The sequence below is a fragment of the Pelecanus crispus genome, chromosome 10 (assembly GCF_030463565.1).
Source record: "Pelecanus crispus isolate bPelCri1 chromosome 10, bPelCri1.pri, whole genome shotgun sequence".
NCBI lineage: Eukaryota > Metazoa > Chordata > Aves > Pelecaniformes > Pelecanidae > Pelecanus > Pelecanus crispus.
This window is the reverse complement of record NC_134652.1, coordinates 3,424,582-3,438,417: the sequence shown is the minus strand read 5'-3', so window position 1 is coordinate 3,438,417 and position 13,836 is coordinate 3,424,582. Positions and strand designations below refer to the sequence as shown.

Here is a 13,836-nt window from a genome sequence, read left to right as displayed (position 1 = left end):
TAGTTTGAAAATGAGATCATCACGAAACTGGATCATGAAGTGGAAGGAGGCAGAGGAGATGAACAGTACAAAGTGTTATTTGACAAAATGTAAGTGTTGATCAGCGGCGAGATTTATGTCACAGTAAAGTCAGGAGAGAGAGCAATTAGACTACAATGAACTTTGTAGCCCAGAAATAATTAAAATCTGTTAATGATGCACAATATTTAAAATTGCACCTGAGTCAAGGTTTTTTCTGCGTGTGATTAACAAGGCAAATGTAATTGGGTTTTCAGTCTCCTGGAGCACTGCAGGAAACACAAATACCTTGCTAAGACTGGAGAAACTTTCGTGAAACTTGTTGTCCGCTTAATGGAGAGGTTGTTGGACTATAGGACCATAATGCATGATGAGAACAAGGAGAACCGCATGAGCTGTACTGTCAACGTGCTGGTAAGCAAAGAGAAGTCACCAGCTTGAAATTACTACTGTTCTTAATTTTATACCATTCACAAAAGATCTGTGTAAAACAGAGTACGTGTTGGGATTCTCATGAAAGTTTGAAACACTTTGGGGTTTTTTTTGCCTCTTTTAATGAAGGTGAATCTATGAAAACATGGGTTATTACTTCTTTAATCAAGAAGAAATCTTTTGGGGCCTGATCTTTGAGAGCTGTTCATTGGCATTAACAATTGATGTATGAACAACTTTATGCAGAAAAACACTTTGACATACAGAACGTTGGAGTAATATGCAGTTTACTACTGAAATTTTTATGCATTTGCAATCCAATTTGTATTCTGCTTACTGCTCAGCTTCCATATTCAAAATTTTTGAAGAAATTTGAGTGTTACTATTTCATTCACAGCAGAAAAAACTCAGGTTGTTTTCCTCACTGATGTGAAATTTCCTCCTCTTACTTCCAGAAATTCTGGGGTATCTACTCTATACTACAAACCTTTGTTCGTTTAGCCTAGAGTTGGAAGCAGTAGAAGTTGTCCCCGTAGCACGCACATCATGCTCTTCGGTGGAAGCATTAGAGCATGATATTTTACTAGGACAAAATCAGCGCATATGGAAGAATGTCGAAATAAATTTTAGAGGCCCCCAAACATAGTACTAGCTAGATTTGATTTTTCCGGAAGGACTCAATATTAAACTGTTAGCCACTAAGGATTCAGAGCTTTCATCCCTATATCATTACCAAAGCTTTTATTTCACTTAAATATGTGGGGCACAGACAGTGTTTATGTGATATGGCTGCTAGATTTCGTTCAGGCTGCTTTGGAAGGATCTGAATAAATAGTTTGTAGCTTTAGCACTTGCGAGTAACACAAGCATCCTTGGCTCGTGCAGTGCAGCCTTTACACCGCACTATCGCATAAGCTATAAATGAAACGCCTCCCATCAGAATGGGAGAGAAGATAGAGACATCAAATCAGAAATTGGGATTTTATTTTTAGTTTATTTTTCCTCTTTGTACACATCAAAAAGCATCAGAATGTTTCGGAAATGGGAAAAGAGGAGGAACTTGGAGAGTTGTCACCGGCTGTTGATGTAGCAAGTGCCGTTAGGTTGCCCGCAGAAAAGTCATAGTGTCCTCCCGAGCAGAATTTGAGCTAGAAAAGCCTGCCAGTTCTCACCAGGCCAGATAGGAAATAAAAAATCACATACACCATACGCTCTGAAACATGACAACAATTTATAAAACTAGGAAAATTTCCTAAGGAAGGTGAATTTATTTCTTCTTCCCTTCACCGTAATGCTCTGAGACTCTTCCTAGTAATTCTTGCCATACCAACCGCAGGAGGACCGATGGCACACATGGGGGTTGGTTTTGTTTTCTCTAAGTGTCTCTAACAGCATCTCCTGATGCTGATTTTTGTCATCGGAATTTTTCAAGTATTTGCAGGTGATCAATTTTGTGGGCGATTTACTGCTGTCCAGCTAAATCACCGTGAGATATCCACACACAAGGCTGCCACTGCAGTCTGGGGGAAATGCAGGAAAGCAGCGCAGGGCAGAACTTCCCTTCGTTTTCAGTAGGCGTGATTTAAAACCTTAGCTTGATTTTAAAGTCCCATTTGCCCTCTGGGGCCAACACAGTCTTTTCATCATTCTCCATGCGCCTGAAGTGAAATTTATGCCTTTGCAAAAATCTGACCCAGGGCTGATACTCAACAGAGTTCCCACTTGAGGTCTCAAAGCGTTCTTAATTGGGACTTCAATGATGCAGAGGCTTTCACAGGATTAAGTTTGTCTGTATTGACTATAGTTTAAGTCAGAGGTTTTGATATGTGTTTAAGCCAGTGCTGATGTTAAAAAAAAAATATAAAAGCCCTATCTGTTCCCTCAGCTGCTTGTTCCTACCCCTGACAATCCTGGTGAAAGCAAGCATGCCGCCAAGGTAGCAGAGCAGATCCAAGGAGGGATCTTGCTGAAAGCTCACGCTCTTCCCCTCCAGTTATTTTTCATCCCCATCAGTTCCTCGGCCCATTTGTTGCAGAGCCGCGCCCGCGTGGGCCAGCACAGCGTCAGGGCGATGTGGGAACCTGCCCCCAAAGACGGGGCTGGAACAGGGACTGCTTTTTGGGGGAGAGGGAACTGTAGTAAATGTAATGTGTGTGCGTGGCAGCCTGCTGCCCAAGCCTCTTCCCATTTTGGTTGATGCGATGTCGCTTCTTGAGCTGCGTCAGAAGGGCAGAGCAGCTGGCAGCAATATTAGGTTTTACATTATTGATCCACCTAACTCAGAAGTCTCTTCTACTTTCAAAAAGTCAACAAAACACAAGTAAGAAAAAACAGCAGAAATTTTTCATGTGGTTCAGTCTGTCTTTTGAGTTGAACTCAAAAGCAGTGAGCAGTTATGTCAACTAAAATGGTATATCCACTGAATAATCCCTCATTTCCAACTCCAGTACCTAGATTCTGTCTTGTATTTCAGTTATCTTTGAAGGGAACAGTTTTGTGTCGGGCTTGTGCATCTATTAGTACTGGGCTTGTGCATCTATTAGTGGCTACTCAGACTGGTTTAATTTAGCATTGAAATATATTGTAATTCAGTGAAGGAGAAATTTCTTGGTATTTTGTTTTCTGAGATATATTTTAACTTTTGAAGGCAAACTTTAAATTAGATTCAGAAGTGCCTTTAATAATCTCACCTGATTTATCATATCTTGCATTTACGATATTTGTAGTGTTAACTAGTTTATCTCAAGACCGGCGGCATTCAGACATTTCTGAAGAGTGATGATAATGTGTAGTATAGGAAAACGGATAAATAACACTAATCTAACTTTTTATTTCCAAAGAAACTAGTAGAATTCAAGGGCAGATGATGTATTGCTCAACTAAAGTTTGGAGTTTTAAATCCGTAGAACAACTGTTGCTTAAAAATTATGGTTTTGTATATTACAAAATTTCAACTGAAAATTGTTAATGATGTGTGACTTGCAAATGCCAGAAGCAAATTTCTAGCAGTACTATTCTTGCAAATTCTTAACCTTTGCAATGAGACATAAGCCCTAATATGCTACATCATGAACCATCACAGCATTAAATAACTTGTGTTCTATCACTAGAGGCAAATTTCATTTTGCAGTTTTGAGGTTGATGTTACGCAATTATGAATTTTTAATTTAGAGCATGTTCTGTATACACTCCAGACTGTGAAATCAAAGACTTGGTAACAAAATTATGTTGTTTTTCAGAATTTCTACAAGGAGATTGAGAGAGAAGAAATGTACATAAGGTTTGTAAACATCACCAGTGACAAACTCTGCTTGACTTACTGTAGTGTAATTGAAGAAAATTAAGTTCATATTAAGCAGTCACTTGGGGGCTGGAGGGAAAGAAGTAATGAAAAAAACATACCTTTACTGAACCTTAAGTACATTCAAAAGCTTATCTTCACTGAGAACAGTGAGCATTGGAAATCAGAGCTGTGAGACTTTTTTGGTCCCCCTTCTCCAACTCCTGCAGTCATCTTACGATGAACACTGAAATACGCAGGAGTGTTGTCACATGAAGAAAATAAATAAGTCGAAAGCTGAGCAAGGAAATAGTTTTGCCTCCTGGAGAGGTACAAAATACGTGACTTGGGGTAAAAAGGACTATTAAATAATATTATGACTGATACTTGTTTTAAATTTAAAACTTTTAGGAACCTTTCAAAATCTGTTTTCACACAAAGTAAAGATGGTAATATGTTGTTGTGCTTTTCGTAAACCTCAGGGTTCCTAGTCCTCTGTTTGTACTTTGGCTTAAAATTGGCTAGACCGTTGTGCTGAAATGATGAAGCTTGTATTTTCACTGCTATTTTAGGTATCTAAATATTATTCATTAATTCATTCTCAGATGCTTGTTACCTTTTTGGAAGAATTTTCACTTGTGAACTCGCTTCCTGTTGTTTAAATGGTTTTAATTATTGCTTTATTAATTTGCAAAAAGAAAATGAAATCTAGCAAAAGGCAGGATTGATAACTGTGGACAAACACGTAAAGTTACGAGTCGTAGGGCTGCCCTATTCGGCATCACCAACTGTCTCTCACTGTCAAACCCCCACCCAAATTCTCTCTTATTTCTGTTAACAAACTTATAATGTATCATAATGCATATCAAAGTTCTGTATTTTCACTGGCTTTTTTAAAATACAATTTTAATAGGTGTTTGGGTTTCGGTATTTTTTAAATTGACATTAAAAGAAATGACAAACAAAGGAAGAGAAGCCCCTTTCAAGAGGTGTGATGATGTTGAAGTTAAGGAAGAATACTTCTATGTCTGTCTCCAGAGCTGAACAATTAGAGCAATATCTCTTGCACAAAATCTGTATTGGATTCATTACGCATCACGAGCCATTTATATGTTGGAAAAAAAACCACAGCGTAAATGCAAACGGTCCTAAAGGTGTCAGCACACAGAAGTACAAGCTTTAAATAATGCCACAGATATTTAGTTGTTTGAAGATAGAGTTGAACCGTTGTAATCTTCAAAATCACTAATTTAGTAACATTTAAGAACCAGCCTTTTTTTAAGATCCGTTGTTTTTGTTACTTGCAGGTATTTGTACAAACTGTGTGACCTGCACAAAGAATGTGATAACTATACGGAAGCTGCCTACACGTTACTTCTGCATGCAAAGCTTCTTAAGGTAAACACCAAAATACATTACAAGTTTTGAAAACCGTCTGAGCGGTAACCAACAGTAGTATTGTCAGTCTTAGAACATCTGCACTTTAAACTGATTAACAGTTTAAAGTTACGTTAACTGCTGCTTCTTATGTCAGTCTTATCTTTTGCCCATGTAATTCGTACGTGCAGGAAACCAGCCCGCTGCCGTTAGTGTGTGTCAGGGCGTGCTTTACTCATCTTGATTGGAAATGAATGGAAGCACGGTCAAGTCAAGACCACAAGTTACAAATTGCAAAGCTGTAACTGAAATTTCGTTTAAATATCGAAATTAGGTAACATGTGGAAGCATCTAAACACATATTTTAGTAAATCGGCTCTCCACAGAATTGTTCAGAATTGTTTTTGCAAAGGCAATACAAGGAGATGCTGGAGACTGCCCTCAAGTGTTCTTGGGTATCTGTAGATTCAGTTTTGATTTTGAAAAATTAGAGAGAGATTCAAATAGTCTTCTTTCCAGGCTCATGCCTTTAAACGGCACGTGTAATTTTAATGCAGTGTTACAGAGTTTATAGCACATTTGAAGATACATAACCATATTGCTGTTCTTCAAGGAATGTTTTGGTGTAACCTGCAATATATATACATAAAATGTTTTAACTGTACAAGATGCATGTAAGTAAAGCATTTGAGTTTTTAACACTATATAGTGTCAGTCAGAAATGTAATGAAGCTGTGTTTCATAAGCATTAATCTCACTGAAAACTTTCTGGATAGGTGATGCTGTCGCTAAAATGCAGCTTAATTCCATGACTGTGTCACCTATGGGACAGCGTGCGCCAACCATGTTCCTGGCGTTACCACATGGAAGGATGCTGCACTCGGCAGGGGACACTTGTGTCAGGAAAACACGTTTAATGTAGCCTAGTCATCACTAAATTAGTAGGAAGGAGTTTTATGTTTTAATTTGAAAAAGCAGTCAGTAGAAAAAGCCAAACTCTCAGTTTCATAAGAATTGGTGTTTTCTGAAGCGTTTGCTTTACTCCCGTTCTTCTTCCTCATATCTCACCACCCACAGTGAAAGCTTTCTCTCTCCAGCGAGACCTGGATCTCTTTCTGCTCCCCTTGAGGACGGTAGCACCCGTGGTCATATGGGGCAGAGAGTCAGGGGCAGAATAATTCAGAACTACATTTTCCCCTAGATCTATTTCTCAGGCCAATGGCAAGTGTATCACAACCTTCCATGTTCTTAGAATCATAGAATCATAGAATCGTTTAGGTTGGAAAAGACCTTTAAGATCATCCAGTCCAACCATTCAACTAATATTACCAAGTCCACCACTAAACCAATTCAGGGCAGACTAATAATTTCATTTTTCCTGCCTTGGTGGCTGGATTATTTTTAATGAAAGTAAAAACTAGGAATCATTAAGGTTGGAAAGGACCTCTAAGATCATCAGTCCAATCATCAACCCAACACCCCCATGCCCACTAAACCATGTCCCAAAGTGCCACCTCTGCCCGTTTTCTGAACCCCTCCAGGGATGGAGACTCCCCCACCTCTCTGGGCAGCCTGCTCCAATGCTTGACCACCCTTTCCTTGAAGAAATTTTTCCTAATATCCAATCTAAACCTCCCCTGGCACAGCTTGAGGCCATTTCCTCTTGTCCTATCGCTAGCTACTTGGGAGAAGAGCCCAACACCCCCCCTCCCTGCCCCCTCCTGCCAGGAGCTGCAGAGCGATCAGGTCTCCCCTCAGCCTCCTCTTCTCCAGGCTGAACACCCCCAGCTCCCTCAGCCGCTCCCCACCAGCCCTGTGCTCCAGACCCTTCCCCAGCTCCGTTGCCCTTCTCTGGACACGCTCCAGCACCTCAATGTCTTTCTTGCAACCTTCTGTGTTACTGAAAGCCTTCTGTGTTATTACAGAAGCTATGCTAATGGCACCCCATTTTATAAAGGAAACCTATCTCATTCTAAGCAGCGAATTGTTCTTAGCAGTCTTGGATTCAATCTAAGTAATCCCAAGTGAAACGCGAGTGTAAAATATCTGTATTGAAAAGTTGATAAGTGGAAGGTGTTAAATGAAATGCTTCTAACGGATGCACTGAGAATTAGCCGTATCTCCAAACCGAGTAAACTCCATCCAAGCTATAATAAGACTAAATATGATGCAGAGCGTACATGTGCAATTTAAATTAATACATTTGAAATGTATTTACCGTCTTTTAAAATAAATAGAGGGTTATTACACAAGAAAACAGCAGTAAGATTCATCTGGGGTGAAAAAGAGCTGTAGCCATAGCCTTATTCATTATTAAAAGCAGGGGCAGTTGTCAGACAGCCTGCTGGATGCAGTCGCTTCTTTGGTAATGACATTTTCTGTGCCGAGACACGTGGCAGAGAGGGGAAGATGTGAGGAGAAGGCTCTGACACCTTCAGTCACCGAGGCTGGCGCAGTCGCTTTCCCGGGGGTAGAAGTTCGAGTGAGTAACTCGCTCAGTCTGTGTCTATAAAACTCTCTCTTACTCCCATGAGGGACATAAAACAGGACTGCCAAATTGTGTAATACTCGGTCATCCCTTTTTGCGTGAGCGAACCTTGCACAGGTGCTGCGTTTTCTGGCAAAATGATGGAATGAACCATGCCGTAAAAATGTCACTCGAACTTCTACCTGTTATGGCTTGAACTTGCTAGTCAATATGCTTTATGCGACCATAAACTGGAGTTTAGCCAATTTTGGTTTTTCTTACAGAATGTTTTCAGAGAGCGGATGAGTATCTTAATATACTCCTTTAATTTACTGGAAAGAAATACCCAGTTTTCTTTTCTTACAATGCAAATGGGTTAGAAGATGGCAAATGTAAAGGTAGTATTTGTCACAGGTTTTCATCACTAAGTGGATGCTGGTTTATAAATACAATTACATTATAGTTTGGAATTATTTTATTATAAAAGTGTATCAATCTCTTTAATACAATACCCTGTCACTACCGGTAGTTAGCAGTGGGTGGAGGAGTTCAGTATTGCTTGAGAAACAGCAATATTGTGGTGCATGTAACTTTGGGCAATTGAGTTTTTCTTTCAAACGATGAGGACAGGGTTTTCAGTGACACTCCTCATTGGCATATACTTCATCACATTGATTTTAATGGGATCACATCTAGGTCAAGACTGAGAGCTTTCGAGAATTTCACCTTCAAATTTGCGAGAAGGCTGTTTCTGTGGAGAGGGAGCCACCATCATTTTCTCCACATCACTGCAAGCTGATGAAGCGCACTTAAGAAAAGAGGCATTCGTTTTATTTTTAACCCATTTAGTCAAAATTAAGATGTTCAAAACTAACAGAAGATAGTGGCTCTCAGTATGCTGAAAAAAATGCTATTGCATTGCAGACTCCATGAAGTTTGTGTTGCTCAGAAACACATCTTTGCAGTACAAAGTTGTCACAGTTGTCTGCTTTAGCCAAACACAAACATTTTGGCCAAATTAAGAAGTAGTTGGGTGAAATTTAATAACATATAAGAGGTAAAACTGGAGGATGTAACCACAACTCTGTGAATAAATCTGTGAGTTGCTGATCTTTGGTTCAGTTTCTTCTTTTCCAAAAGTTACACCACTTTACTTCTGTGAGCAGTCCTCCTTCTATAGTAACTTTGATTTTCAGAGAAGAAAGTGAACAGTTCTTTAATTAATTTAGTTTTTGAACTTGGTTTCTTAAGGCAAGAAGCCCTATTGGAGCACCTCTCCCTGTCTCTTTTTCAATCTATGATGAGTTTCATTTGATTTAATGGAGGTTTGCAATTCGATTTGATAGAGGTTTGTGAGTCTCTAAGGTATTTGTTTCCTTCTAGCCTCATGAAAATAGCTAGCTGTGGAAGGGAAGGATATAATATTAGTATCCTGTTTAGGGAAAAGGCTCCAGTATTGTCACATCCCCAGGTAGATTGTAGGGAGTATTGGTGGGAGGAGAGAAGGGAGGTGAAGACAAGGTGGTATGAATGCTGGAGTCCAGAGGTTTCGGTTGTATCTGTCCCGTAGTGGACAGCAGAATATGCAGGTGCAAGGGTGAAAGCTGTAGGGAATTGCTTGGTCCTCTCAGGTCTAGGAGGAAATCCATTTAATATCTGTGCCCTGCTCCTCATCCATTAGGCGTTTGCTGGAAGAGCAAGAGCTACTAATTGCAGGCAGGCTGTATAAAGTTAGTTGCGCTTTTGCGTGCCTCCAAATGTTCCCTACGAATTTTAGCCATTTAATTTCTGTGCCGACAGTCCTTTCCATTCGTATTGATGTATCTTGGCTTCGGGGCTTCTCTCAACACAAATCTGCTGGTGTTCATTATGCGTCCAGCAGGTTGTACCCATCAGCAGGCCAAGGTCAGTCTCATCAAACTCACTGAGGAGAGGAAGCCGGCTCAAGAAACTTCCTTCCAGCCAATACATGTAATTAGCTTCCAATTACAGCATTCAAATAAATGGGCCTTGTGCCCAAGGAATCGGAGTATGCAACTGCAAAAAAAAGTCTTTGGTAGTGCATTAGCTGTGGTACCACTTCTTTAAATGAATAAAATGTGTATTTTATTTAACCTAATTTTACTGGTGTATTTCATCACTTTTGATTTGCTTTCACTTTTCCCCTCTTTCTTGTATGTTTTAGTGGTCAGAAGAAGCATGTGCAGCACATCTTACCCAGCGGGATGGATACCAGGCTGCTACTCAAGGGCAGCTGAAAGATCAGCTATATCAAGAAATTATCCATTACTTTGACAAGGGCAAGGTAAAAAGGGAAGGAAAAACTCCAAATATGTTTCATTGTCTTTCTCTCTTGACTTATAAGTTGAATAGTAAACATAGTTTGCATCAAGTGACCTTCAGGGAGCTTTAAACTTGCTACAAGTTATTGGGAGTGCTTTATGTAAACAGTCTGCCAGCTAGCACTTAAAGATAATAATACTTAAAAAAAAAAAGAAAAAAAAAATCAATGGTGCATTTATAACTGCTGTGTTAAGGGTAAATATATGTGCATATGATGCCACGGAGAAAATAAAAAAGCAATGCATGTAATTTGGGGGACTTGCTTTTTCTGGCAATTGCAATAACTAACGCAATCCTTCAGCCACCCTTGGGTTTTCTCGCGTACGCAAAATAATTCCCTCAGAAAATGGATGTCTGTGCTTCATATTCTAAGAAGGCAGAAGTATTCTCAGATGAGAGTATTTCATGGCAATTGCACCTTTTATTGCAAAATGAATTTGCATTTGGCATTGCACGGTGGGAAGGGGAGAGCGCTGGTGTTACCTGTCCGCAGAGATGAAGGGGTTTAACCTGGTAGACAGGGAGAGCTAGGGATGTAGCTGTGTTTGGATACTTCATGCGCAGAATGTTTAATATAGAATTAGAGATCTCTTTGTCAGAATATTTCAGAAATGTGAAGTTGGGTTTTTAAAAGCAATCTTTGTTGCATAAATATAGTGCAAACAGAAATGTCATTTTCTGGTCAACTAGAATACTATCCAACCAGCTCATGTTTTCCAAGGGAGTTTTTAGCAGAATGAGATTAGTATTTTGATAGAAACTTTGCTTAAAAGGTCAAATTTTGTGCCTTATCTTAATGCAGTGTTTAGAAGCTGTTAATAAACGATGCTAAAGAAATTGTAATTGTAGACTGTGATAGAGCCGGGCGGCACAAACAGGCTGCGTGGGGCTGGGGCTTGCGTGGGTGCCGTGGTGCTCGTGGATGGCCTTGGTTTCCACAGCACGCTTCCGCTGCCCAAAAAGCTTTTCCTAACCCTTTAACAGCAGGTAAGGAGACCCTCGTTAGAATTAGGCTCATAGCTGATTTAAAAGTATATCTTGATATTACTTTCGTCTCTGGAAAGGAAAAACCAGAAGTCGCATGTTTTTATTTTGTTGGTTTATGTCTTTATGGCTTCACAGTTAGTCTTTTATGGTGCTAGGATACAGGCGGTGGGAATTATTCTTCTGAGCACCGGGCCAATGCATTTTAGCTATAAATTAAAAGCTGTAGAGTCCTTTACATCTATATTGAAAGCAGCCCGTCTTAAAGTTGTCCCCGCCCGTTTCTGCTGCTAGCGCTAATGAGCTGTTTGTATAAACAGCCGGCAACATACCTGCTGCTTACTTTTCAGCCTGCGCCACGTTACACAGCACGGCATCCACGCTTGAGAGACCATTGTTAGACTGAATAACCATTCTTAATTTGTTTCAGATTTTACAAGTAGAAATGAGAGAAGGCTCTGCCTGCTTTCAAAAGAAATAGCACTGAAAATGCTGCGTTGTCCCTTTCCCACATAGTTAGATTAAACAACTGAATCTTCATTATTCTAAAAATTTTTGGTGAATGGTGATACCGAAGGGACCACTGTGATTACTTACTCCTATTCCTTTGCATAACTGCAGTCATAGGACTCCTGTGGGATTTTTTCCTGTGTGTGAGGAGGTGATTCATTTTCAAAGCACTCTTTCCTAGACAGATATTTTTTTCTCTCATTTTCTGGTCACTCCAGTTGGTGATAGATTTTTGTATTGTTCAGTGAAAAGGGAAAAAAAGAAATACACTGAGAATGAGTGCCTTACATGAATTTTCCAATGTCAGGAAACTCAAAGTTGAGGTTTCCACAGTAGAATTAAGTTAATCCTCTCATTTGGGATGTTCTGAACATTAGGTTAAATCATCTGCTTACATTTACCTATGCAGTTTGCAAATGTAGTCCAGCAGCTACTTTAACTATGCCATTCCATCATCTGAAATAGTATTTGCTGTGCATTTTTAGAAGACTGTACCGATACAATAACCAGTTTGTCTTTTTTCACCCTAATTGCCTAGCCGTGTCTCTACCTGGCAATTCATTCAGGGTTGATCCCACTACTTTGCTTTCTCTTCCCACAAAGTTAACAACAGATGTCAAAAGAAAGGCATTTGACCCTGGGCAGTTGTAGAGCTACTTCCAGGCTTTTACAGACGCTCAGCAGTTTTGTTTTAAAGTTGTTGTGAGGCTGTGCCTTTGTCCACTCCAACCTGCCTGGTGGGAAGCGGTGGGCTTGAGAGCGGAGGTAGACATGGTTAGAAACATTATGTAGCAGAAATGGATGAGAGGGGTTTCCTAAAAGGTGACACTGGGTTTTAAAACATTGGCTTTTTTTTTTTTTTTTAAAGGATGGTATAGTTCAGCCTCTCAAAAATCATCATCCCTTTCTCTTAGCAGAGTTAATTTCCCAAGAGGAACGTACAGCGCACTTTTCAAGTGAAGACCAACCAGGAGGCTTATTCCCTAAATATTAGTATTCATGGTGAGATGAATGTAGAGGAAGGTGTAATCCTCCATACACAGACTGGAATGGAGTAGACCTCTCGCTTCTAGGCCAGAAGCGCCTGAGGAATTTGTAATTTAATAATATGGAGTGTGGGCTTGCACTGAAAGCAGGAGTGTGGGCGTCTCATTTTGGCTGAGAACAAAATACTAGCCTTCACTGCGAATATCCCTGTTATTTGTAGTTTGAGATCCATTTAAGATTCCTCATTTTGATTTCTATTTTTTAATATATTATTCTTAGGAAGCTTGCTTTTTTACTTATATTTGACTTTTGGTCCTTAAACCAATCTTCTGTAAAGCTGAAGTACACCTTTCACCTTTAGCAAATTAGCATTTTCAGATACAACTTCTGCATTTTGCTGTTCTTCTACTTTATGGATTTGATTCCTTATTAGAAATACTTTTCATTACTCTTCCAAGCTCCTTGTTTCCAAAATGAAATGTTGTTACTTCCAAGTTTCCCTAGTATACACATAGTTTTCTCTCCTGGATTATTCTTCCTCGCTGCCTTGCACTTTCCAGTCTCATCTCCATCTCTCTTGGCTTCTGCCCTTAAAAGCCTTATCCTCACGCTTATCAAGGCACTCTAACCTATCCTTTGAACTGCTCTGAAGTGTTTGCTCTCTCTGTGTTTTGCTGAAGCTTTCTAATTTTCAACAAAGCCCTTAATCCAGGGACTTTACTGAAAATTGGTAGGTTAGAGTATCTCAGGACGAGAAGGAAAAATAGTGGCGGTAATAAAGTGACGAGGGAAGGGGGATGAAATTTTGCCCGTATGGAGCAGTTAATGTTAGTCGATGCTAATGAACTACTGAAGCCAAGAAATACTTGGTGTCATTGGCAAAGATAAGATACTATTTTTAAACAGGCTTGTGTGGTCTCTGGAGCCCTAAAGGAAGCAGCAGCATTCTTATTCCTGCACGGTAGAATGTACAAACAACAACGTGTTTCAAGTTTGCCAGTGGATGCCGCAGTCTATAAATCAGTAGATGTTTTCCACTGCTCCTTCATAAATTGAAAGCGTTGGTCCCAGGGAGAAAAAAGTAAATAAATGCACACGGCTTATTTATTTCTGCTCCTCCTTCCTTCCCCCTCTTCTCCTCCGCTCCCCCCCCCCCAAAAAAAAAGCTTTTACTGCAGCCACAGAACACAAAATATTTGAAACTACCCAGTAAATGCCATGCTTTGGCTTAAAATGTCTTTTTTCCAGCTCATGGGACGGCATCAAATGGCTTTTTCTTCCATCTAGCAAGACAGTAGTGAAGTTCACCTGTCTGCCAAAAATCAGCGCAGGGCTCACGTCCAGCTTGTATCCCACGTCAGATCGTAAGCCCATCCTGAGAGCTGTGAAGGACAGAGACAGTCTTCAGAGGAAAGATACAGTGTTTGACCATGTTCCA

General features: G+C 40.0%; 1 protein-coding gene across 1 annotated transcript in view; it reads left to right on the top strand.

Annotated features, from left to right (window-relative positions):
- The window catches only part of DOCK1 (dedicator of cytokinesis 1), a gene marked incomplete at its 5' end in the record, with an annotated part of 331,885 nt that overhangs the window by 263,533 nt on the left and 54,516 nt on the right, over nucleotides 1-13,836 (top strand). Inside the window, 5 exon segments of the mRNA XM_075717891.1 lie at nucleotides 4-89; nucleotides 276-432; nucleotides 3,690-3,730; nucleotides 5,038-5,128; nucleotides 9,760-9,879. Of these exon segments, the coding sequence (XP_075574006.1) occupies nucleotides 4-89; nucleotides 276-432; nucleotides 3,690-3,730; nucleotides 5,038-5,128; nucleotides 9,760-9,879 (495 nt within the window).